This window comes from Emys orbicularis, chromosome 4, assembly GCF_028017835.1.
Source record: "Emys orbicularis isolate rEmyOrb1 chromosome 4, rEmyOrb1.hap1, whole genome shotgun sequence".
Classification (NCBI taxonomy): domain Eukaryota; kingdom Metazoa; phylum Chordata; order Testudines; family Emydidae; genus Emys; species Emys orbicularis.
In genome coordinates, this window is record NC_088686.1 from 77049290 (window position 1) to 77076903 (window position 27614).

A 27614-nucleotide genomic window follows, 5' to 3' on the forward strand; every position below is an offset into this window, starting at 1 on the left:
CTTTCTTATTTAAGCTTAGTAGCAAAGTAATAGGGATATATAGAAAGCAGACAACTTTCCTGTTCTATAAATGTTTTATTTCACCCCATTCCAAAGCACTATGCAAGTTCCTCCTTAACATTCCAATTCACCATTCCATAGCTGAGCATAGTCAGTTTAAAATCTAGCAGATGATGTGTGTTTCAATGCTTGTCAAATAGACCACAGACTTAGATAATTGGCAACTGGAATACTCGGGGGGGGGGGGGAGGGTTATTCTCACCCTGCCACTGACACTCTCTCTCTCTTTGTGTTTGTATTTGAGGGAACCAAAACAAAATAAACAAAAAATGAATTAAAGTTACCCTCCCAGCTCAAGAATTCCCTCCAACTTGTTGAGGATAGCATCCAGTATATTGAAAGAGAAAGCGTCCACTCAGAAGATGCAACATTCCAAGTAGATTTTCCTGTTGAAAGTTTATACTAGACCACAGGTGCTATGAAAGTTATTGATCTATAATGTAACATTACCAAATTTTATTGAAAAAAAAATACAATTTATGTTTTAATTTCAAACCATCTTCAGGAGGGGGCAAAATAGAACAGTAGCACAATTGGGAAATGATGCATTATTGAAGCTATAAATCCACCTAGGAGGAAGAAAAGTGGGTTTATCCTTCAGATGTGGGGAGAAAGAGGGCTGGGAGAAAGTAGCTGGTTTCCCCATGAGTTCAGTATATAATGTTTTTAATTTTATTTGACTGAAATAAGCTCAATGTTTCTTTCATATGCTGCATTTTTTTGAGGAAGTTCAGTGGATGTGTAAAAAGTTGACTTCAGCCATTCCTTAGCATAACGTGTGCACTAAGGCCCAATTCAGAAAAGCACATAAACATATAAAAAGTTGGAGAACTGGAAGGGACCTCAAGATGTCATCTATTCCATCCTGCTGTGCTGAGACAGGACCATCCCTGACAGGTGTTTGTCTTACCTGTTTTTAAGAACCTCCAATGATTGGGATTCCACAATCTCCCTAGATAAGCTAATTCCATCCCTAGTCAATAAGGCACTTAAGTATATTCCTAAAGCTAAGCATATGCTTAAAATGCATCAACTTTAATGGGAATTAAGCACAGCCTTAAATGCTCTCCTGACTAGGGATGTTTTCCTAAATTGGGGCCTAAAAAGAATGACCCTATAGTCTGAAGGTGCTTAGATACCCTGTTAGTGGATGAGATGTAAAAACTTTAAAAGAACAGAATCATTCATACAGTAAAATTTGGGATTATTCAAATATGAACTGGGTCCACTTCCCCAAGGCCTGTTAGTCACACTGAAAAAGCCCTCAGTTATTTGAACTTATTTGAGGTAACATTTTCAGAGGCATGCATTCACCATATGTGCATGTTTGTGCATCTAGTTAATAAATCACTTTATCCTCATGTTGCTCTTCCTGCTCAGATGAAATGTAGCAAAACTCTACACAGTCTTCTTTACTCCTTTTACTCTTTAATTTAAAACCATAACAACCCCCACCCCACCCCTAGTTCTTTCAAGGCATTCTCTCAAACTTCCCAACCCTGAGCTGCATATAAGGCTAATACTTCTCTTTTTGTCTTTATTTTCTTTTGAAACAGTTTATATCACTCATTGTTTAGCTCCTCTGACAGGCTTTGGCTTTGCCATTAGTTTCACTTAAGCCCCAGAGCCTGGAAGCAGCATGGGTAACTAGCAAGAGAGGCAACCATTTGTTTTAATTCTGGCTGGGTCGGGAAGTCAGGAAAACTGGGTGGTGGAGAGTATGAGATGCAGTATGCCTATATATATCCTACATCATTACAGAGTGATGAGAAATTTCAACGTTACCACAGCCACCACCTAGCAGGCCACAAGAACCACATTCTGTGAGACCCATAGCAAATGTTTTCATCACTATAAGAGAGGTGAATAAAACACATTAATAGTCAGTGTTTCACTAGGAAGCTGCTATCTGAATGTATTTCTTCTCTATAGAATGAATTGCCATTGTTGGACACTGAAAGTTACCACAACATGATTGAATTGAGCAAAGAGGTTAAGATCTATGCCATATCCTCTACACTGCCTCTAGTGTGGATGCAGCTTATAATGGTAAAAATGTACTTTTGCCAGTATAGCTTATTTCATTCCACCCACGAACAAAACATGCTACAAAGGGACAGTTTTACTGGTATAACTAGGTCTACACTAAGGGGCTTTTGCTGGCACAGCTATGTCAGTGGCAAATCACCCCTCATCACATCCCTTTCTGACATAGCTATGCCAGCAAAAGTTTATAGTTTAGACCTGGTCTGAGTCTCGCTCTCTCTGTTGTACAGCCTCCTTTCTGAGATCTGCAAACCTGACTGTGCCTTCAGTTCTAAAATCTAAGCACACCCCTGTCAGCCTTCTTTCCACCCTAGTTCAGTCGGGACTGGTGCAGACATTCTTCTTCAGAAAGTTTCAGACACTGGTCCAATCTCTCTGTAATTACGCTCTGCTACAAACCTTTTGCTTTTAATTCTGCAATGTGTCATTTTTCTTAGTATTGTCGAGATTACATAGTCCTCTTCTCTCACCCTCATCTTCTTTAAAAGCAACCACCTTGCCATCTTGCTTTCTCTTCCTTCTCCCTACCAGGATGAGAGAGCAGACAAACAGAACTAATGAAATGTCATAATTTACCAGTGTGTGTAGCTGGTGTACAGGTTCAAAGCCCCTATCTGTCATAATTCCACAGCAATGAGAAAGAAAATGGTCTGTCACAGTTGCATCCATTTGGCGATATATCCCAGTACAGAGCACACTCAAAAGGAGAAAATAAACCAAATTTAAAAAATAAGTTTATATTAGCAGCTGTAGTGTGAACACTGAAATAAGGGATTTCATAGGAGAAGAATCTCCTTCTACAACTTTACTCTGAGACGAGCTATGAACTAGATTTACAATAGTATTTAGGCATCGGAAGATGCAGATAGGCACTGAGTGGGATTTACAAAAGTGTCAAAACACGCTATGCACCTAACTTCCATTGACTTTCAGTGGGGCTTTGGAGCCTAACTCATTTTTGAGTTAGGCACCATTGAAAGTCAATGGGAGTTAGGTACCCTTTTGTAAACCCCACTCAGCTCCTATCAGGGCCGGCTCTGGCTTTTTTGCCACCCCAGGCAAAAAAGCCTCCGGCCGCCCCCCCCCCCCCAGTGGGGGGGGGGGGAGGAGGGTGGCCGGAGCCCCGGGGGGAGGGCGGCGAGCCCCGGCCGGGGACTCCGCTCTCCCCCTGGCGGCCGGGGGGAGGGCGCCGGGGGGGAGGGTGGCCGGAGCCCCGGGGGGAGGGCGGCGAGCCCCGGCCGGGGACTCCGCTCTCCCCCTGGCGGCCGGGGGGAGGGCGCCGGGGGGGAGGGCGGCCGGAGCCCCGGGGGGAGGGCGGCGAGCCCCGGCCGGGGACTCCGCTCTCCCCCTGGCGGCCGGGGGGAGGGCGCCGGAGCCCTGGGAGGAGGGCGGCGAGCCCCGGCGGGGGCTCCGCTCTCCCCCCGGCGGCCGGAGCGCCGTGCCGCCCCCCTCCAGGTGCCGCCCCAAGCACAAGCTTGGTGGGCTGGTGCCTGGAGCCGGCCCTGGCTCCTATCTGCCTCTTCAGGTGCCTAAATACCTCTGTAAATATTGCAAATCATACTCTTGGTAACACCTGTAAAAATCTGGAGTCAATAAAGCTTCTCCAGATTTATACTGGAAGATGAAAGTAGAAATCAACCTCACGCACTTTATCTAGCTTCCCAAACCCATCACAAACTTATTGCTCACCACAGACTGCTGAACTCCTTCCATGAGTGATCAGTAGACAAGAAGCCACATCAGAATGATGGCAATGGCAAAAGGTGAAGAGGGCTTTTTACAGATCATTTGTTTCCAGGATGGAGAGGCAGGGCAGTGAGAAGGGGGGGGGGGCGGCATAGACAATTCATTTAGGAAAGCCTAACCTGAAACAGCTGCAAAGTGAGATAGACCTTAGCAGGCTTTAAGGGGCTAGGAGGGGGGAACTAAATAAAATCTGACAAAACCGGTCACTACTGTGGCTAAGGGAGTCCAGTGTCAGTACCTGTTAATTTTGTAAATCTATTCTGTTTCAAAAGCAAACCTATTGTGAATAAGATGAAATTCTGATTCCTGCTCTGGCTTTCCCCTGTTTCTTCAGTGGTGGAAGCTAGGGAATGAGTTTCCAAAATCTAGTAAAACAAGCATTGAACATTTTCCCTCTAGATGCATCACTGGATTCAAAGGCTTCTCACTATCCAGCATACATTACTTATTTTTAACTAGATTGTTTTAGAAGTGCCTTTTAAAACTTATCCTTCTATGTCAGAGGTATTCAACCCTATCTGTTAGGCTTCCCTTCAACTTAGTAAAGAATTGCAAATACAGAGATGCAATCAAGTGGTGCTGAAATGGTCAACTTTAGTGATCATGGTGGGCATGACTCCAAAAAAGTGTCACTCACAGCACACTTGCTGATTTTATTTTAAGTTCACAAATGCAGTAGCTGTCAGTGTGATCGTCCAGCAGCCTTTATGTACACTGCAAGGAGAGCTTGCAATGTACACTGGTGCTCCAATTAGCAGATGAAAGCTGACCATCCCCCCCGGGTTATCTAAATGGGAATTGGATACCCACAACGCCTTAAATTGGAATGCGTCTACAGCAAGCATCTGAGAATTATGTTAAATAGCGACTACACAAGGGATTATGTTTATTTCCCAGTCACTCCCCCCACCAGCCTTCACTCCAACTGAGCATCGCCAGCTCGCTTCCCATGAATCACTCACTAGAGCTGGCTAGATCATGAGCCTTCGAGAGAGGGTGATGGTTCTCTCCCTCTCCTCTTTCCACCACCATAGAGAGGACTACTGCCTGACAGGATCCAGGTCAATCTCTCCAGTGGAACCATTCCATACACAGTTTCTCCTGCTTCCCTCTGAGAGCATGGAGAAAAGCTCATTTTAGCGTATCACTTTGTAACCAAGTAGACAATGAGGTAGAAATTCACCATACCAACAGCTCTTGTGGGAAGGGGCTCCTAATGGCCTGATCGATAACCAGGGAAGAAGGCCTGGTCTATATTAGAAAATTAGGTACGTTTAAATGCATCAGTCAGGGGTGTGAAAAATCCATATTCCTGAGCGGCATCATTAAGCTGACTTAAGTCCCCTTGTAGACAGCACTATGTTGACTGAAGAATTCTTCCATTAACTTATCTACCACCTCTTGCAGAGGTGGATTACCTATGCTAACGGGAGAAGTGTAGATAAGTGTAGACAAACCTGAAGAACTTGAATCCTTTGACAAAAGCCAGCACTCAGGGGCATGCAAACAACTGCTAATGGAAAAGAAGCTGGAATTTCCTCTCAAAGAGCCTGCAATGGGCCAAAACTTCTGCAAACAACCATTGCTATTCTTGGGACAGCAAGAAGACATGGCTTGCTGATAAACGGCACCTAACTGGTACTTAGAGAGCACTTTTCATCTTCAGTATCATCTACAGTACTAACATTTACTCAGTGGTTTCAGAGCACCACTGCAAGATGGGGCAATGTTCTTCACAGCTGGGACAGTGAAGGTAGGGAGACTAGGTGGCTTGCTCAAAGCCAAAGAGGGAGTCAGCCTCAGAAATGGGATTAGAACACAAATTGCTGGATCCCAATCTGATACTCAGACCAGGACTGCCTCCCTAGAGTCACTTCTAGAGCTGAGCATTCTGTCTCTCTAGCATTCCCAACCCATGCTGGCCCAAGGAACAAGGGACAGAGTTTGGTTTTCCATTCAGTCACCTGCATGGCCATACTTGGCTACCATGAGGGGAACATTTTTGTTTTTGTTTTTTGTTTACGCAGCCTCTAACAGCACATGTATAGATTTCATCAATGTATGAAAAAGAGAACCCTGGGACCTAGACAGCTGGCAATCATGTTACTTGGTTAGGCCCCTTGGGGGGAAAAATCAGGCAGGTAGGCGACTAAATTGTTCCACTGGTTCACTTGCTGGCTCAGTATGCATCAGTTCTAACACCACCATAAACACCATGGGGCGACTTCAGAGAAAAAGGTGCAAAACAGATGCAGCAAAGGGGAAGAGAGGCAGCCCCAACTAACAGAAAGGCCATGGAGGAACGGACATTGGAAGACAGACTGAAAATTAAATATATACAATTTGGAGAGAAAAGGAGACTAAGAAATGACAGGATAACAGTCTACATATACCTCCAGGGTGTCCAGGGAGAGGAGGGTAAAGTACATTGTTCAAGGTGTCAAGGAGAGAGGTAACAGTATGAAATTGTTCAAGGGAGAATTTTGACAAGGTATCAGGAAAATTTTTCTGCAGTTAGAGGAGTAAGAACGTAGAATGCTCTCTAGGGCAGCAGTAGAAGCATCATCCCTGGAATATTTAAAAGTAAGTTAGATAAAGCACTTGTAAGTATTCAGTAGGGACAATCTTGCACACCACAGGAGCTGAGGGAACTAGATGGCTGGCTGTGTTTTTGACACCTCTAATATCTAGGATTATATTAGTTTGAAAAACTGAAAAATCTAAACGGAGTTTAAGTACATATATATATGTGTGGAATACTTTAATGCATTAGACATAAAAGGACACTAAGGGAACAGGTTATTTTCTTTTCTTAAGTGCATTTTTAATGCTCATGAAATATGCTCAGTTTCTGGTATTAGAAACTGAAGTCTCTGCTTATCCACCCAAGGCATACAAGATGGGCAGTATCTGTGCAAAACTTCCCCCATATCCTGCCCATCCCCTCTGACAATGTACCTCCGTGCTGAACTAAAAGGGATACATCTCAAGGCAAGAGGTCAGTTCACTCTTTCATTCAATCCTTGGCCTCTGGTGCCACTGCAAACAAGGGGAATAATTAATGCTGGATGGTTCAGGCAGTTGGTAGCTAGAACAGAAGAAGACTGTCTAGCAGTTCAAGTGCTGGCTTAGAACAGAGAAGACCTAGGTTCAAGTCCTTGCTCCACTAAAGGCTTCCTGTGTGACCTTGGGCAGGACACTTGGTCTCTCTGTGCCTCAGTTGCCCATCTGTAAAATGGGGACAACAGTACTTCTCACAGTAATGTTGCGAGGATAAATACATTAAAGGCTGTACTCACATACTACAATAATGAGGTACATATAAATATCTACAGTCGATCTGAGCTGTCTGTACTAAATTCTTACATTTTCCACTTGGCTATGAGCCCTAAGTAATCCTTTTAACTCCGATTATGGAGTCAGCTAACCTAAATTTTATCCTCAGGTTACAGGCTAACCTGTTTAATTTCTTTACCTTTATTCCACTAGCAACTAATTTGACAGCTGACTTCCCTTAGTGAACATTCACATACAGTAGAACCTCAGAGTTATGAACTGACCAGTCAACCACACACCTCATTTGGAACCGGAAAAGTACACAATCACGCAGCAGCAGAGACAAAAAAAAAAAAAAAAAAAAAGCAAATACAGGACTGTACTGAGTTAAATGTAAACTACTTACAAAATAAAAGGGAAAGCAGCATTTTTCTTCCACATAGTCAAGTTTCAAAGCTGTACTAAGTCAACGTTCAATTGTAAACTTTTGAAAGAACAATCATAACGTTTTGTTCAGCATTACGAACATTTCAGAGTTACGAACAACCTCCATTCCTGAGGTGTTTGTAACTCTGAGGTTCTACTGTAATCCAAAGTCTGGCCATCGCTTTGAAAATTTTCATCTGACTCAAGTCCAATAACATTTTTGTCAAGGAAGACTACACTTACGGCAGAGTACATGCACTGCACGTCCCCCTAGCATGGGTATAAACAATTGGGTAGATGGTGAGGCACTGCTTAAGCGAGCAGAGTAAAGATACACCCTAAGGTTCTGGTGTATACCCAATACGGCACTCTGCATTCCTAAGCAGTGCCTCCCTCCTTTACATTGCTATTTTTTAGAAGTTTAGCATCATGTTGCCTCCCCGCTGCCAGAGCCTTTCCCCACTGTTTCCCCCCACCACAGCCTTTCACAGCAGCGTGTAGCTACACGTACCCTACGTACCATTGGCAGTTTAGACAAGGCCTAAGAAGCTACAAAATACTGGTGTATCTCCTTTGTTTTAAAGAAGATTTACATTCTATGAGAAACTCACAACAGCTCCAGCACACTGGAAGGAAGCTGAGTAAAAAAAGTGCCCCAGTTAGCTGGAAATCTAGGGTATCCTTAGGCAGACAGAAGCGTGCTTCATAGATGACACACATTGTCTCTGTCTACACCACTGAAACTGCTGGCTGAAACTAATTTCAAATGGCAATTGTAACATTTGTGTAGAGAGAATATAGTTTTGCTAAGATGATTTTAAAAACAAGGTAGTGACCTAGGCTGGAGAAAGGATATAACTTTGCTAAATTGATTAAAAACCTATCTGCCCTGGTGACACAACTGTGCCAAATGAAACCACTTTATAAATGGCTTTTTCCGCAGCGTAGATGAGGCTTGCAACATGGTGGCTTGCCCCTAAGGGCTGGAAGGCCTTGGGCCAGCCAACCCTGATTAATAAGGAGACACTCCTGAGAGGAATCAGACACTTTCCATTATAAGACCAGCAGGAAGCTGTAGAGAGAGGGAAGTTTAGGAAGCTGTAGCAGAGACTGAGGAAAAGCTTCTGCAGGAAAGACCCTGAGACCAGGAGAGCTGCTCTAGCTAGCTAGCTAGGACTGGGAGTAGCCTGATAAAACAGAAGGAAGATGACCTAGATAGAGGGGTGTTTGAAACTCAGAGCCTGAAAGCTGAGCTCAAACCAGTAAAGTCTGGGAATGATGACTGAATTGGGACCCAGCTCTGGGAAGGAGTGCTGGGAGAGAGAAAGAGAGAGAGAGAGAGAGAGAGAGACTGAACTGGGGTTGGGGCCTGGAAGGCCAGAGTGTGTAAGGACTAAATAAACTGGACTCCAGAAGGGAAATGTTTAAACTACCTTTGGTCTGGAGGTGTGCAATTCTTACAGGGCTGTGAAGAGAGGGAAAACAGAGGCAGGTTGCTGCAGAGTGACCTCTTGCCATGTGGGGGTGCTCCAGAAGCAGCTGACCCTGTTACAGGGCTCTTCCAACTTCTAATTAATTTGATATGTTTTCCTATTCAATCTTAGTTCTTTGGTTGATCTTCCAACCCAGCGAGAACTATAAAAGTCAGTATATAAAATTCCATGGCTTGTGTCTTGATGTGAGACAGCTGCAGAGCTATAATTTAAATCTCTTGGTAAGAGACAGTACAAGACTGGTTTCTCTTGGGACATAGCCTTCAGTCAGATGAACTGTACCACGAGCTCTCTCACAGCTAAAACAGTCCTAGATCCCAGACAATTTCACAATCACAGTTCAATTTTTGACCATATTGTAGACTGTATTGTCTCATTTTAAAATCAATGCATCTTCACGGACTCATTCAAAGACCTGAATGATGAACAAGATCGTGTACTAGAAATGGAGGAGAGAGGAAGGAAAAACAAGGCTACTGAGGGCAAGAGGTAATTAAAGTGTCTGAGGGTATGTCTACACTATGAAATTAGGTCAATTTTATAGAAGCCAATTTTTTAGAAATCGATTTTATACAGTCGATTGTGTGTGTCCCCACTAAGCGCATTAAGTTGGCAGAGTGCGTCCACAGTACCGAGGCTAGCGTCGACTTTTGGAGCATTGCACTGTGGTAGCTAGTTCCTGCAGACTCCAGGTCACTCTCTTCTTTAAGTTTTGTCTCATGGAGATTCAGTCCTGCCTGGAATATCATGCGAGCTGGAGGTTCTGCCTCAGGCTGCTCTCCCAGCCGGCAGCACCACGTGGTCGCACCTACCCCAGCCTACCCCTTGCTCCCATGGCTCATGAAGCCTGGACAGTAATAAGGAGCAGTTCAACTATAGGCTGAGCAAGTGCAGAATGGTGGTAGAATGTGCATTTGGACGTTTAAAAGCGCGCTGGCGCAGTTTACTGACTCAGTTAGACCTCAGCGAAACCAATATTCCCATCATTATTACTGCTTGCTGTGTACTCCACAATATCTGTGAGAGTAAGGGGAGACGTTTATGGCGGGGTGGGAGATTGAGGCAAATCGGCTGGCCACTGATTATGCGCAGCCAGACAACAGGGCGGTTAGAAGAGCACAGCAGGGCGTGTTGCGCATCAGAGAAGCTTTGAAAATCAGTTTCATGACTGGTCAGGCTATGGTGTGAAAGTTCTGTTTGTTTCTCCTTGATGAAAACCCGCCCCCCTTGGTTAACTCTACTTCTCTGTAAGCCAACCACCTTCCCCTCCCCCCTTTGATCACCACTTGCAGAGGCAATAAAGTCATTGTTGTTTCAAATTCATGCATTCTTTATTAATTCGTCACACAAATGGGGGGATAACTGCCAAGGTAGCCCGGGAGGGGTGGTGGAGGAGGGAAGCACCGGGTGGGGTGGTGGAGGAGGGAAGGACAAGGCCACACTGCACTTCAAAACTTATTGAATGCCAGCTTTCTGTTGCTTGGGCAGTCCTCTGGGGTAGAGTGGAGTTCTGATAGCATGGATTCCTCTCCCCATACAGTGATCAGAACCAGTACCTCCCGTTCGGTCCATGCTGGAGCTCTTTTGCGATTCTGGGACTCCATGGTCACCTCTGAGCTCGCCACGCTAGCCAAACAGGAAATGAAATTCAAAAGTTTGCGGAGCTTTTCCTGTCTACCTGGCCACTGCATCTGAGTTGAGAGCGCTGTCCAGAGCGGTCACAATGGAGCACTCTGAGATAGCTCCTGGAGGCCAATACCGTGGAATTGCATCCACACTATCCCAAATTCGACCCATCAAGGTTGATTTCAGTGCTAATCCTCTCATCGGGGAGGAGTACAGAAACAGATTTTAAGAGCCCTTTAAGTTGACAAAAATGGCTTTGTTGTGTGGACGGGTGCAGGGTTAAATCGATCTAACGCTGCTAAATTCGACCTAAACTCATCGTGTAGACCACGGCTAAGGAAAGGTAATGGCAGCAAAGTCACAGGCATTAATGCTACCGAAGAGGTTAAGTAAAATAAGAGAGGATTTTTACAAGTGCATTATGAAATTAGAAAGTCATTCCAGAGAAAAGGTGGTCTATAGTGACAAGATTTAAAAATCTCTAACCACACTTCAATAGTCTCAGATTAGTTATTTCAAGAGACTTTCCAAACAAAAATCCATCCTGAGCAACAACTAAACAAAAGCATTTCAAACTTTTCTAAAAGTGATAACCAGACCATCCAGCATTCTAGATGATCTGCATCTTTTCAAACTAACAAAACGACTGGACTGCATGGGACTGGCGTATATATGGTACATCTTATAAACTAAGTGCCCCATTATCCTATTATATTGGTCAATATAGATAAAAAAGAAAAACTTGCAAATGGTGGGCCATATTGTTGCTTCCATGAGTCTTGCCATTGGAGGTGAAGTTTTATTAAGAAATCTCTGCAAGGATTTCTTCTTACTGTCCCGATTGGGCTTTTCTTTCTACCTCATGGAAAAGTCACCCAAAGCCTGGTGTGGGGAAACTCATTGGGGACCTGGACCACCCCTACAGAGGCTTTGTATCCCTACCGTGGTTCCGGTACTGTAGCCACACTCCCAGAGACTTCTTGCCTCCAGAAGCAGTGGCGAAGCAGGGAGCACTGTATCCACTTTTCCGGCTATGTTCTGCAGTTCCAGAGGAGAGATGCAAAATATCCTGCCAACAATGCCTCTTCCTTCCCAACTCCATGCCAACCCCACTGCCTTCCTTGTATGGGCCCTAGACCAGGTGAAGAGTTCTCTGCTGAGGTTGGGATGGCAATGCTGTGGAAGTACATGGACTCCCCCTCCTCCCTCCCAGCACATGAAGGAAGGGAGACCTGCACATGGAAGATGTCTCCACATGTAAACTCAAGAAGGGTATGATCTGGACCAGTGGATTTACAGGTTTTACATCATGTGAGGGTATAAAATCAAAATAGACTGGGCAAATCGTAAATGTCCTTAGAGCCAAGGTGCTTGCTTAAAAAAATATCCCACATTAATCCATTTTAGCCTGACCAAAAAGAGTTCCCTTTAGTCAATCTGATTTTCCTCAATAAAATAATCTACGCACCATACTCCATAACCAGTGCAGCCACACTGCAGTTTAAGAGATAATATAAAATATACCCAAGGTCTGCATGGATTCATTTTGATGGAGACAATAGAAATGCAAAATAGAAATTACTTCAATAAAGACTACAGCATGAAATTTATAAATGATTATGTAAAATGTTTAAGTCAGAAACATGTTGAGATGCAGATTACAATGCAATGATGCAGATTACAAATATATGTTCTGGGAATGTTTTAAAAAATGCTGTGTGTCTGTGTGAATATTGAACGCAGGAAAATACAACAGAGATTGCTCAAGGATCCATCCTAGGACTGGTGGTGTTTAATATATTTATTAAATGATCTGGAACAAGGGACTAACAGCAATGAAGCTAAATTTGTGGATGATACAATTGTTTAGGTTAGTCAAGTCTAGAGAATACTGTGAGGAATTTCAGAAGGCTCTAACAAAGCTGGGTATTTGGAAAATACAATGGCAGAAGATGCTCAATGTAGGCATGTACAAGGAAGTGTACGTTGATAGGCACCAATCTGACCTCAAACATTGCTGTGTTCTAAATTAAATTAGAAACTCAAGAAAGAAATGGGCATTTTTGGAGAGAGCCCAATGAAAACCTCTATACAAACAGCAGGAATGTTCAAAAATGCAAATGAGACATTAGGTTATACTAAGAAAGGGAGATAAAATACTGAACATATTACAATGCCTTTCTACAGAATGATGATGCATCCTCACTTTGAATTCTATGTTCAATTATGGTCATCCCATCTCAAAAAAAGGATATAGCAGAAGTAGAAGAGGTCCTGAGAAAGAACAACATTTGTTGGAAGCTTTTAAAGACATCCGTATGAGAAGATATTATACAGGTACACAGAATAATAAATGACCCACAGTATAATAAATGAGAACTTATATTTACTCCCCCTTTTAAACCAGCCAGTAAATTGATAATCTATTTAGTAACTAGTAAAAAGAAATATTTTTATACATACAATGTGTAATTAGCCTCTAGGATTCAAAAGAGGAGTAGACATCCATATGAATACTACCACCCTTCAGTTACAGTACCTGAGGTAAAATGTAAGATGTATAAATTCTCACACACAATCTTTGGGACATAATCCAACCAATTATTCCCTAAATTTATGAAGAAATCTCTCCGAAAGACACATTTTTGGACAACTGTTTCCTATGGGAACTTTACCCTTTCCTCTGAAGCATCTGGTACTGACGCTATTGGACACAGAATACCAAACAAGGTGGACTGAATCAGTATGACAGTTTCTAAGATCCGCACGCATATGGGGGAAAGTGAAAAATATAGACAGGGTTGGTAGCACTGCCTACTTTATTACTACCTGATATTTCCCATTATATGATCCATTTTCATTTCAATATAACTTTGCCAAATGAACCATCTGGGCCGACATTTTCCATGCTGGGTGTCTGCCTCAGGGTTGGTGCAGAGGGAGGGGACGGTTTGGAAAAATTCAGCCAAATTGGCTTAGCCATTTTTGCCAACAAGGCTAGGGAAAGATACATTGGCAAAACAATGTTATATTAATCTCTTCTATAAGCAGCCCTAGCACTCTCATGCTTTGGAGCAGGAATTGAAATTTGGCAGTGGGTGGCTTTTTTGTCAGGGATTTGTCTTGTCATCCCTTTGAAAATCTGCCCATATTTGGACGAGTTATAAGTCTTTGAAAAATTGAAGACTTGCTAGAGCTTCGCATCTTAAGTTTCCAGAGATTCTGTCTGCACTGGGAATGCTCTAACCCAGTACAGAGTAGAACTTTTCCTACAAGTGCATCTCTGGGCTGCTGCAGGCATTAGTCCAGACATCAAAACTGAGAGAGGGAGACTGTTTCTCCTGTGCTTGTTATGTCACTTCTGCTGGGGCCAGACAGTAGGAGGAAACTATCCAATTTGAAGGCAGAAGGGCCAAGAGCTGGACAGGGGGAGTAGAATGGGACAAGGAGCCTTGGAGGGAGGGGGTCGGAGACAGAAACTGGGAGACAAAGGAAGAGAGAGATCTGATGTGGAACCAGGGTATGGAAGGAGAACTGACATTGGCTGGGCAAAGAGACTAAGACAACAAGCCAAGCAGAGGTTGGGAGGAGCATCTGAGATTGGATAAGAACATAAGAACGGCCATACTGGGTCAGACCAAGGTCCATCTAGCCCAGTATCCTGTCTTCCGACAGTGGCCAATGTCATGTGCCCCAGATGGAATGAACAGAACAGGTAATCATCAAGTGATCCATTCCCTGTCACTCATTCCCAGCCTCTGGCAAACAGAGGCTAGGGACACTATCCCTGCCCATCCTGGCTAATAGCTATTGACAGCCCTATCCTCCATGAATTTATCTAGTTCTTTTTTGAACCCTGTTATAGTCTTGGCCTTCACAACATCCTCAGGCAAGGAGTTCCACGGGTTAACTGTGCGTTGTGTGAAGAAATACTTCCTTTTGTTTGTTTTAAACCTGCTGCCTATTAATTTCATTTGGTGATCCCTAGTTCTTGTGTTATGAGAAGTAAATAACACTTCTTATTTACTTTCTCCACAGCAGTCATGATTTTATAGATGGAGGTGGCCCACAGAGGAATAGGGAGGGTGTGAAGCAGAGACAGATCTGACAAGGACACAGGCAGGGCAGAGGAATTGGGACTGGATGAGCAAGGGGGCAAAGGAAACTGAGATGGGGAGCAGGTGATGGTGATTGCACAGGCTGGGCAAAAAGTGGGACTGGGAGCCTGGGAGGAAAATGGAGATCGGATGAGGAGCTAGGTGGGGAGACTGGAGCCAAGATGAGAAGCCTCAGGAGTGGAGACTGGGATTTGGACAAGGAGCCAGGGTGGGGAAGAGACAGGACTAGGACAGGTTGGAGAAGATGAGGCAGAAGGGAACAAGTTTGTGGGGAAATGGGCAGAAGAGTCTATGCCCACCAAAGCATGCTCCCCCCAGAGTCTAGAATGGGAACGAAGATTTCCAAGTTTCACCGTTCCTCTGCTGTGAAACCCGCTGGGCAAAGCATCCCATCTCCCAACAATGTACTACTGCTATCAGTTATTCCATAAACTCAAGTGACAGAGATCGGATGTAAAGGTTCCAAACCTGCTGATGACCCATGTGAGTGTGTCAATGCGATGCCACACGATGGAATTTGTTTTCTATTTGCTTTAAAAAAAAAAAAAAAAAAAACGGTGAAATTACACACAAAAGTACATAAAAGAACATTATCAAGGCTGCATAGCCAAGCACTCAGAAGTTAGGAAGTGTAAGAATTAAGGTTCCATGCACAACCTTCATTTGGCCTCCTTGTGCATATGGATTATCTTTAATTATATGATCACATACCTGTTTTTCCACAGGGCCCCAGCCTCATTCAGTGAACAGGATAGAGCTGAATCAGGGTAGTGCCATGAGGAGACTGATTGTAGGACCCTGGCTTCATTTATTTCAAAAGATGGAAGTTGCGTAGCAAATGAGGCAGTGGATTGCAGGAAGGGAAAGGCTGATCTCATCTACAGCTGCGTGAAATGTTTTAGGCAAACAGTAAATTCACTGAAAAGGGCAGTTTCAGGCAGACTGAAGTTATTTGTTAATTTGGGTCAAATTCAGCAGACAGTTCCGTTCGAATAAAGAAATGAGGAAAACATTTAGGAAGCCAAAACTGTTCATTTCAACATTTTCTGAATGAAAATGTAAGGGGGTGGGTTTTCTCCCTGGTGCTCCCTAGAGGCCAGGCATGCCAGCTGCTCCAATAAGCACCCACATGACACTTAACTCAAAAATTTTCCCAAAACAGGTTTCTTTTTATTGAGTAACCCGTGTCAGTCGGGCCCTGAATCAGTCCAACAGAGAGGTTTTAATGCAAAACAGGAAAAACAAACAGTCTCATGTGCAGTGTAGTGCTGGCAGGGCCGGCTCCAGGCACCAGTGTAGCAAGCAGGTGCCTGGGGTGGCCAATGAAGCGGGGGCGGCACGTCCGGCCGTTCGGCGGCAATTCAGCGGCGGGGCCGTCACTCCCTCTCGGAGTTGCCGCCGTAGAAGTGCATTGTCAGAGTTCTGTATGTGGTAGTTTACACAGCACCTGCCGTAGAAGCAAGCGGCGGCAGTAGAGCTGCCGCCGATCGCGGCTTTTAAAAAATCTTTTATTTATTTATTTTTTTCCTCTCCTCCTGCTTGGGGCTGCAAAAACTCTAGAGCCAGCCCTGAGTCCTGGCCATTTCCTTCTCTCAGGTGACGTGCTTCCCATCCTCCTGTCACCCAGAAGCACACATTCTCCACAGTCGTCTCCAGCCTGAACCATTTTACTGGGCTACTTTGGCTTTCTTGCAACCTGTTTTGGTCACCCACTGCCTAGAATCCTTTCCAGACAGGTCTAGCTCACACAATCCCCTTTCAGTTGCCTCCCTGCTCTGGCAGCCTTCCTCTCAGACAGAGGGCTTGTGGAACTAGTAATGACCTAACTAGCTATAGATGTCTTTCACGAGGCTCAAAAACCTCCTCATAAGCAGGCTGCTGGTCATAGGGGACTTGGCCCTGATCCCTCCAAAAGGGACCAAGCACCTGTGACAGACCCAAAGGTTTAGAAAATGTCAATTAGAATTGACCTGCACACTTTTTTTGTTGTTGTTTTGGTGAGGAGAAAAAAAAATCACTAGACTGGGTACAAATCAAAATATTTCAGTTAAAACAAAATTAGAAGAAAATGATCAATTATTTGCTGATTTCTAGTTTCATGGTTAAGGCAGTTTAATTCTGCTCTGGAGAATTGAATTCCCTGCCTCTGCCACTTAAACTTTCACAGGTAATCACAAATATGTGTTCCTCATTTTCTGGGTGCCTTATTTAAGATTCTGGGGTGCTGAACACTAAGTCCATGGGAACTGTGCTTTGAACATATAAAGTGTTATATAATGCTAAGTATGCAGTAAAATCAGGTCCCAGGTATCTCAAACAGGGCACTCAAAATTAGTGGATCATTCTGACCTTGTACTCTCTCTGTGCCTCCATTCACCACCTGTAAAATGGGAATAGCCCCATCTCCCACGAATGCTGTGAAAATAAATGATTTGTGAAGCACTCAGATACTCTTCTAGTGATAAGTACCATGGAAAATTCCACGAGGAAATAAATAATTCAGTCTTCAGAGCAGGATTAGAACAGCATGGTGGTGTGGGGCCACACATTGAACTCTGAAAAGAAAATAAATATTGAATAGCTGGTCATTAAGTGAGCACATCCATCCTGTGAACTGAGAGAGGCAGAACTCCTGTGGAAAAACAATATAGTATGTGATCATCTAGTTAGACTATCATAATGCACAGGCACCAGAGGCCAGATTAAGGTTGTACAGGCAACTTTAATCCTAGCATTTCATAACTTTTGAGTGCTAGACTTTGCAACCTTAATAATGGTATTTTAATGTAGTTTTGTGTAATATTTATAAATACCAGAAATATAGTGGTTCAGGGAATAAGCATCTTGGAGTGCTAAAAGTATGAACTGGTGTACTTAAATGACTGAATTGTGTTTGAAAAGGCATGAAGTGCCGTAGGAAAACCAAAGATTAGGGGGAGGGAGAATGTGGAACTGTGCTTCAACAACAAAAACAATCTTTTTGATTACTTTATAGACTCTGACTTCAAGGCCAGAAGGGACCATGGTGATCATCTAGTCTGACCTCCTGCACATAGCAGGCCACAGAACCCTACCCACCCACTCCTGTAATAGACCCATAATCTCTGGATGAGTTACTTTCTTGTACTCCTACTTCAGTAGGGGAATATTAGAGCAAAAATATTACACAGGTATTTAATTATCCAAAGGAGAAAGGGACCATGAGCAAAAAGTAGTATGGGGTTTATGAAGACGAAATAACACAAGGAAAACTTGGGCTGCTTTTTATAGAATTGGTGGATAAAGGGAATGCAGCAGATGAAATATTTCTTGAAAAGTTAAGTCAAATACATGTGACACTCTTAAGGAACAAAATCCACAGTGCATGTTTAACCCCAAACCCTAGCACATCTTTCATTCACTGGTGTCCACTTAAACTCAGGACACATTCTTTCCGTGACAATAGTGAGGACCAACCTGGAAAAACACATGCAAGTCAGGGTGCTGCATTCACCGGCTGACATTCTGACTTACGAATATTTCTCCCATGAGAAGCCTATCTAATTTCCGCCCTATGAAAAGCCGCTGTCTTTCACACAGAAGCAATGCCCTCTGTGGCAACAGACAGCTGTTTCAATAGGATTTAATTTACCTGGGAGATGAAGGAGAGTATGAAAAAAATCTGTATCAGATGGTGCCAGGATTGCAAAACATGATAGATGTAAAATAATTCAAGGTTGTGCACTAAAAATTTTTCTTTTGGTGAGATAGATTATTAGGAACAAAATGAGGGCCGTCAGCAATTGATCCGTCCAGTACGTGCTCTCTTTATATTTTCTCTTCTCAGTGCCTCACTCTTCACTCTGTCTTTAGAGCATGCACTTTCAAGAAGTCAGCCAACTTGACAAAGCTCACTTGTCCATCCCTATCAGAGAAAACAGGGCACAGGTGTTCTACATTGTCACTTGCCCCCTTGAAAATCCAGACAGTCCTTAAGTGTATTATATGCTGGATAATGTTATATGGGTATATTTTATTGCTTGTGAAAGTAAGTTAATACAGCGTTGTAGCCATGTTGTTCCCAGGATATTAGGGAGATAAAAAAATATTACCTAACCCAGTTTATTAGTCCAACTTCTGTTGGTGAAAGAGACAAGCTTTCGAGCGACACAGAGCTCTTCTTCAAGTCACTGTGTAGCTCAAAAGCATCTCTCTTTCATGAAGTTAGTCCAATAAAAGATATTACCTCACCTAATTAATACTCTAGGCAGAGACAGTTTTATAGCGCAGGCAGGTGCTGTGTAAACTACCACATACAGAACTCTGACAATGCACTTCATTCATGACCTGCAGCCCACTCTGCTATTCCCGTCCTGAGCCGCACAGGTTCTGCCAGTTTACCTCTCTCCTGGCTTACAGCAGCCTCTGCTCTTCTAGTTCTAGCTCCCCCAACCCCAGCTCTGATGCTGCACTTTGCATCTGATTTGCAACCTCTCCCACTCCTATTATTCCTATCCTGAGAGTCTCCTCAGTGAGCTGACAATAGTGGTGAACTATGTAGTACCTACATGGTGTGGGCCAAAAGCTATTAAGAGCTAGGCTAAGATCACCAAACTCATTTTCATTGAGGATTGGTCTACACTAGTAACTTACGTTGGTATAACTACATCACTCGGGGTGTGGAAAATCTGTGTGCAACACAGTTATACCAACCTAACTCCCAGTGTACACAGCGCTATGTCAAGAGGAGGACTTCTTCTGTTGACATAGCTACCACCACTCAGGGAGGTAGATTACCTACGCTGCACTGGCACCGCTGGAGCCTTTTAAGTGTAGACAAGCTCTGAAAAGTAAAAGCAAAGTAAGATTGCGAAGGTAAGTGCTTTCATGTTTTTCTAAATGTACACTTGTAGCACTGTATACAAATACATAATTTAAAATATAGACATTAAGGGTTGAAGGTTTTTAAGCACGTTTCAACTGGACGCACAGTTTAAGTTTAGTACTTGTAGTTAGACTTTAAGAATCATAGACTTTAAGGTCAGAAGGGACCATTAAGATCGTTTAGTCTGACCTCCTGCACAAGGCAGGCTATGGAATCTCACCCACCCACTCCCGCAACAAACCCCTAACCTATGCCTGAGCCATTTAAGTCCTCAAATCATGGTTTAAAGACGTCAAGGTGCAGAAAATCCTCCAGCAAGTGACCCGTGCCCCATGCTGCAGAGGAAGGCGAAAAACCCCCAGAGTCTCTGCCAATCTGCCCTGAAGGAAAATTCCTTCCCGACCCCAAATATGGTGATCAGCTAAACCCTGAGCATGTGAGCAAGACTCACCAGCCAGACACCCAGGAAAGAATTCCCTGTAGTAACTCAGATCCCACCCCATCTAACATCCCTTCACAGGCCATTGGGCATATTTACCGCTAATAGTCAAAGATCAATTAATTGCCAAAATTAGGCTATCCCATCAATAAACTTATCAAGCTTAGTCTTGAAGCCAGATATGTCTTTTGCCCCCACTGCTCCCCATGGAATGCTGTTCCAGAACTTCACTCCTCTGATGGCTAGAAACCTTCGTCTAATTTCAAGTCTAAACTTCTTGATGGTCAGTTTATATCCATTTGTTCGTGTGTCCACATTGGTACTGAGGTTAAATAATTCCTCTCCCTCCCTGGTATTTATCCCTCTGATATATTTATAGAGAGCAATCATATCTCCCCTCAGCCTTCTTTTGGTTAGGCTAAACAAGCCGAGCTCTTTGAGTCTCCTTTCATAAGACAGTTTTCCATTCCTCATATCATCCTAGTAGCCCTTCTCGGTACCTGTTCCAGTTTGAATTCATCCTTCTTAAACATGGGAAACATAGTTCTATTGCTTCCTTGCAGTTACTGGAGTAATAAGACTGCAGTGTAGCCTTTCAAGTGTGAACTCTGAATTTGTGCTGTCATAACCACGTCGCCAAAGCAGAACAGTGTTCTATTCGATCTGGACAGTGAAACAAGATTACTGGGCACAATGAGGGCATTTTGGGGTACAACAGGAACATTTTAGAAATATGGAACTTTTACATAATATTACATAATTTACGTAATAAATTCTTGCTCCTCTCCAGTATTCATGGTCATACTCAACATATCTTGCAGCTCAACTTAATTCACGCAGATCCCTCTTTCCTCAGAAATAAGAGATTCCACAGGACGCGGGCAATGGAATCTCTTTCCACTTTTTTTATTGCTATTTTATCTCTAAACTAAATGAAACTAGATTCAAAATTTTACTACAGTGAAATTATTTCAGCTGCTTTTATATAAGGCGCAAATTTGGATTATAAAGCCTGATAACATTGGCTCTAACCTCGGTCAGAGACTGCCACGTTGTTCCAGTTATGTGGAGTGCCTCCTCAGCTATTCTCCTCTGCTCTTTTTTGCTTAATGTTCCCTGAAGACAATGGTTTTGTCCCACAAACAGATTTCAGGTTACAGTATAGCCTTATCTCTCTCACCAACCTGAAACCCCATAGCCTGGTATTGTCATACCTTGAGCTCAGCTTCATGTTCTGAGCCACTGGAGGAAAAGAGTTTCTTGGGTGTTTTAAAGATGTCATGAATGCTCTGGTGTATCAATGCATTGACCCTTTACATCGGAGTCTCATTGGAAATTCAAATCCTAGCACTGCCAGGTGTACTGCAACCTCATTTTGAGAGTAGATATAACCAGAACTGATGGCCCCTAAAGAATTATCCACCTTTTAGAAAGTGGTGACACTGAAATGGAGGAATGGAGTAGTTTTTAATAAGAAAAAAAACAAGCTTGAAAACACAAACACACAAATTCCAAGTGTCTGGGACAATCATGACAGGGGAAGAAAGAGACAATAGGATTCTGATTATGGGATGAATCACCTAGGCACGGCTGATTTACTCATCTACAGCAAAAATGTGAACATGTGCAAACCAACACATCATGTTTTAATTTTAGGCACATAAGCCAATGATTGGACTCATTTTCAAAGGGCCAGTCCACATTTCAGCCTGAGAGCTGCAAATTGTGACTAATCAGCTCAAGATCTGAGAGAACCTAAGGAGCCTAACTACTGTTGTGTCCCACCAGCCTTTTCTTAGGGATAGGTGAGTGAAGCCAGTAAAACTATTCTGTGGGGGCTAGTGAGTATATAAGTGAAGGTTGTAATTATCTGATTGATTTGATTCTTCAGTTCTACCCATTTTATAAATGCAATTGACTAGGAGAGGGATGCAAATACTTCAGTTTCAACCCAACAGCAGAGGTATGAAAATGATAGTCCTTTGCCACACTAAACCAGTGCAAACCCTCTCAGAAATGATGAAGAGGAGAAGAGAATACCAACGTGAAGGGAAAATGTATTTAAAAGGTGAAAGAAAGCCTTGCTTTTGATCTGACAGCTCCCTTTCAACTTCTGAAGTCTGAGTCACTTGGGTTAAAACATCTGTCAACAGTCTACCACACTGTGCCTTATCGGGACCCTAAAATTCTTAGATCTGCCTTCCAGGTACTTGTTGTTTGCACAGTACTGCTCAACCTCCAGCAATTAATGGATTATTAAATCCTACAGCTGAACTTTTACCTCTTGCTATTCGAACAAACAAACAAACAAACAAATAAAAGCAAACTAGGAACCTTCCTAGTCTGAGTATCTTGAGTTTGAAATAATAAAGCTGAATAAAGTCTACTTCATATGTTTTGAACCCAGACTCTGAACTCTGAAAAAGCTTGCAGTATCTCTCCTCTTCCACAGTCCTCCAGCATGGACTCCTTACTTTTGACAGCCAAGAAGGCAATTTATGCAACTGAGGTGCACAAACAAGCTTGCAAAGTCATTTCTGATGCAAAAGAAATTAAAATGTAGAGCCTCAAAGTCCTGATTGATCCAGGGAATGGAAAACAGAAGCGAATTTGGCTGACTGTGCAAGACGCTGAGTTTAAACAACACTTCACGTCAGTTTAATGAACATTTCAAGACATCACAACCACCACCGCCGAACAGCAGGAGCTCTGCAAGCAATAGGGATCTGTTAAAACTATTTATATCCTACCTGTAAACTGACAATATAACCACATTTTTACCTTGCATTGACTTTCATTATAAAGACAGCATTAACATGGAAGGGTCTAATGGATCACTGGATGTCCCATGCTGCAGGAATCTTGAGAACTAAGAAGAAAAGAATCTCCCTGCCCCCCAAAATATTGTTTTCATTTTAAATTGGGTTATTATGTCTTCCGCAGAGGCAGATGTAATTAAGGTTGAATGTTGCTATTAATACACTGCCATTGGTGTGCATAGTGCTTTACAGACAAGGAACCAGCCCCAAGGAGTTTATGATCTGATTTGGACAGATAACTGAACATAAAAATACAACACAGACAAGAAAGGAAAAGAGATACACACAAAAGAAAAAGAAGTGGAATGACAAAAACCAAGAGGATAGGGAAGTTGATTAAGATACTCTCGTGTATATTGATAAATCCTGTAGCATCACAAGTTTCAGAGTAGCAGCCGTATTGTTCTTTTTGCGGATACAGACTAGGAGTACTTGTGGCACCTTAGAGACTAACAAATTTATTTGAGCATAAGCTTTCATGGGCTACAGCCCACTTCATCAGATGCATAGAATGGAACACATAGTAAGAAATATACATATATACAGAGAACATGAAAAGGTGGAAGTAGCCATACCAACTGTAAGAAGCTAATTAATTAAGATGAGGTATTATCAGCAGGAGAAAAAAAAACTTTTGTAGTGATAATCAAGATGGCCCATTTTAGACAGTTGACAAGAAGGCGTGAGGATACTTTATACATATCGAATCTATTTCCCCATGTTAAGTATCCTCACACCTTCTGGTCAACTGTCTAAAATGGGCCATCTTGATTATCACTGCAAAAGTTTTTTTTCTCCTGGTGATACTACCTCATCTTAATTAATTAGCCTCTTACAGTTGGTATGGCTACTTCCACCTTTTCATGTTCTCTGTATGTATGTATATTTCTTATTATATGTTCCATTCTATGCATCTGATGAAAAGCTTATGCTCAAATAAATTTGTTAGTCTCTAAGGTGCCACAAGTACTCGTGTTCTTTTTGTAGCATCACAGTAACCTTATAAAGTGGTGGCATTACCAAATCCAGTGATGACTTATATGAAAATTACTACAAAGTAGTGCTCAGTAGGACCAATTTAAAAAACATAGTGTGGCAAATTGCCGGCACTACTATGATGGGTCTCGTGCTTTCTCTTCTTGCGGGGGGGAGGGGGGATTAGAGCGCCATTTCTTGCCCCTGAACTGGAATATTAACTGCCCCACTAGTGTCCTAGAGGAGGGGAGTGGAGAGGGAGGGACCCAGGCCCGCCCTCTACTCTGGGTCCCAGCCCAGGGACCCTAGGGATAGCAGTAAACCACTTCAGCTTCCCTGGGCTACTTCCCTCTCCTGCCCTTCAGCTTGTGGGGAAATCCTGCACTCCCTCTGCACAAGCCAGGTGCCCCTTTACCTAGGGTCTTGGTCTTCTTAACCCACCGCAGCACTTCTCCAAACTTTCCTCTGCTTCCCTCCAAACTGCTCTCTGCTCCAACATCAATCCATTCTGTTTCTACTCCTTCAAATTGTTCTCTGCTCCAACACCAATCCTCTCTGCTTCAACTCCTCCCCTGTCTGATTGAAGCAGGGTTTTTTTATCAGGTGACTGGCTTCAGGTGCTTTAATTGGCTTCAGGTGCTTTAATTAATCTATAGCAAACTTTCTTCCCTGTACAGGGAATAAGGCTCCCTTCTAACCCTCTCCTGCTGCCCTTTAGCCATGCTGTATCACATATCCCGCCCCCTCTCAACACCATGGGGTTGGGCTACTTGGGACGAGAGGCAGTGCTGTCGTGATATGCCATCAGTGTTGCCGTGTTGGCTTCCGGCCCTATTTTGTACCCGGAAATGGAAGGGCTGCAGGCATAGGAACCACCTAGTCACTCTTGCGTTCCTCTCCTTGTTTCTGTGCATCCACTGGAGTGGGGCATGGTCTGTCACAAGGATAAACCGCCACCCCAGTAGGTAGTAGCGGAGAGTCTCCATAGCCCATTTTACCGCCAGGCATTCCTTTTCAACGATGGTGTACTTTTGTTCCCTGGGTAGGAGTTTCTGGCTGAGGTACAAGATTGGGTGTTCCTCCTCCCCAACCATCTGCGAAAGGACGGCTCCTAGCCCTACCTCCAAGGCATCTGTTTGTAGAATGAATTCCTTCTCGAAGTCTGGGGCTATGAGTATCGGATGGCAGCAGAGGGCTGTCCTTAAATCTGCAAATGCTTCTTCTGCCGTATCAGTCCACTTTACTATCTCGGGGCCCCGAGCCTTTATCAGATCCGTCAATGGCCCTGCTCTTGTGGCGAAATGAGGGATGAATCTCCAATAGTATCCTACTATCCCTAGAAATGCTCTGACCTGCTTTTTGCGGACTGGTCGAGGCCAACCTTGTATTGCCTCCACTTTGCTCCACTGGGGTTTTACCAAACCTCTCCCTACTACATACCCGAGGTATCTGGCCTCAGCTAGTCCTATCACATACTTGAGAGGGTTAGCAGTGAGGCCGGTCTTCCGCAGGGCATCTAGCACTGCTTCTACTTTTCCTAGGTGTGTTTCCCAGTCAGGGCTATGGATGACTAGGTCGTCTAGATAGGCGGCGGCATACTTGGCATGGGTTCGCAGCAAATTATCCATAAGTCGTTGGAATGTTGCAGGGGCCCCATGGAATCCGAAAGGGAGGACAGTGTATTGGAACAGGCCATCGGGTGTAGAGAAGGCAATCTTCTCCTTGGCATTCTCGGCCAGGGGAATTTGCCAATATCCTTTGATCAGATCCAGAGTGGTTAGGTATCGGGCCTTGCCTAACTGATCAACTAGCTCGTCAATGCGTAGTATCGGATAGGCATCGAATTGGGATACTTCATTCAATTTCCGGAAGTCGTTGCAAAACCTCAGGGTGCCGTCAGGCTTGGGGACTAGGACGATAGGGCTGGACCACTGATTGTGGGATTCTTCAATAACTCCGAGTTCCAGCATCTTCTTCACTTCCGTCCTAATTTCTTCCCTTTTAGCTTCCGGTATTCGGTACGGTCTTATCACCCTTACTCCGGGGCTGGTGACAATGTGATGTTGGACCAGTGTCGTACGGCCCTGCTGTGTACAGAACATGTCCTGGTTCCGTTGGATCATATCAATGACCTCTGTTCGTTGTTCTGGGGTTAATTCAGGAGACATCTTCACCTGCCCCTGTGGGTCGTCTGTCTGGGGTGGAGCTTCCCGAATGACCAGGCACGTCTCTCGGTCACGCCAGGGCTTCAGTAAGTTGATGTGGTAGATTTGCTCTGGCTTTTGGCGGTCTGGTTGTCTGACCTTATAGTCCACCTCCCCAATGGCTTCCACTATATCATATGGTCCATGCCAGCTGGCTAGGAGTTTGCTTTCTGCTGTCGGCACTAGCACCATCACCCGTTCCCCCGGCTGAAATCTCCGTACTTTCGCCCGACGGTTGTAATATGTCCGCTGGGCCTGTTGTGCTTTTTCCAAATGTTCTCGTACTATAGGGGTTACTTGAGTTATTTGCTCTCTCATCTGTGTCACGTGCTCAATGACATTCTTTCCTGGGTTGGGTTGTTCTTCCCAATCTTCCTTGGCAATATCTAATATTCCGCGTGGGTGGCGTCCAGATAGTAGTTCAAAGGGAGAGAAACCAGTGGACTGGGGGACTTCCCGTATAGCAAACATTAGATACGGTAGAAGGGTATCCCACTCTTTTCCGTCCTGTGCTACCACCTTCCGGATTATATTTTTAAGGGTACGGTTAAACCGCTCGACCAGTTCATCTGTTTGTGGATGGTAGACTGAGGTCCGTATGGCCTGGATGCGGAGTAGGGCACACAAGTCCTTCACTAATTTTGACATGAAAGGGGTTCCTTGGTCTGTCAGGATCTCCTTAGGGATGCCCACTCTGGCAAAAACCTGGAGTAGTTCTTTTGCTATTGCCTTGGATGTGGGGTTTCTTAAAGGAATGGCTTCTGGATACCGCGTGGCGTAGTCAAGGATGACTAGAAAGTTTCGGTGGCCCCGTGCCGATCTTTCCAGTGGGCCCACTATGTCCATGGCTATCCTCTTGAAAGGGACTTCAATAATAGGCAAAGGTACTAATGGGGCCCGCAAGTAAGGTCGGGGGCTATGCAACTGGCATTCAGGGCAGGAGGCACAATAGCACTGGACCTCTGCGCGTATTCCTGGCCAATAAAACCTTCTTAGGACTCTATCCAGTGTCTTGTCTACTCCTAGATGTCCCCCAAATAGATGACTGTGAGCTACCGCTAGTACTGCCCTTGTGTGTTTCCGTGGGACTAAGAGTTGCTCTACTTCTCCCCCTCGTATTTGCTCTATCCTGTACAACAGATCGCGTTTGAGCACATAATATGGCCTTGGGCCTTTGATCTTTCCTTCCACGGGTACGCCATTTACTTCCACTACCTCCTCCCTCACATTCGCATATAGTGGGTCATTGGCTTGGTCCTGCCCGAAATTCTCACATGCGGTACCGATCTGACCTAATTCTATGGGGCCTATTTCTACTCCGCCCCCTGGGTTGCTCCTACTTGGACTAGGAACCGCCTCCGAGTCCTCACTGGCCTGAATTATCTCCTGGCCTCCTGAACGGGTTCGCCTACCCACAAGGGAGGTTTTTTGGTTCTCTGCTAGAATCCTAGTCCCTAATCTTTTATCTGCCCTCCTTTCCCGCCTAGACTTTCGGGGTTTTCCGGGGGATGAGAATAACTCT

General features: G+C 44.0%; 1 protein-coding gene across 1 annotated transcript in view; it reads right to left on the reverse strand.

Moving 5' to 3' along the window:
* LOC135878581 (transmembrane protein 263-like) overlaps positions 1 to 27614 on the reverse strand; it is a 323702-nt gene that overhangs the window by 191533 nt on the left and 104555 nt on the right. The window contains exon 3 of the mRNA XM_065404285.1: positions 15260 to 15322. Within this exon, the coding sequence (XP_065260357.1) occupies positions 15260 to 15322 (63 nt within the window). The remainder of the gene's footprint in view (positions 1 to 15259; positions 15323 to 27614) is intronic.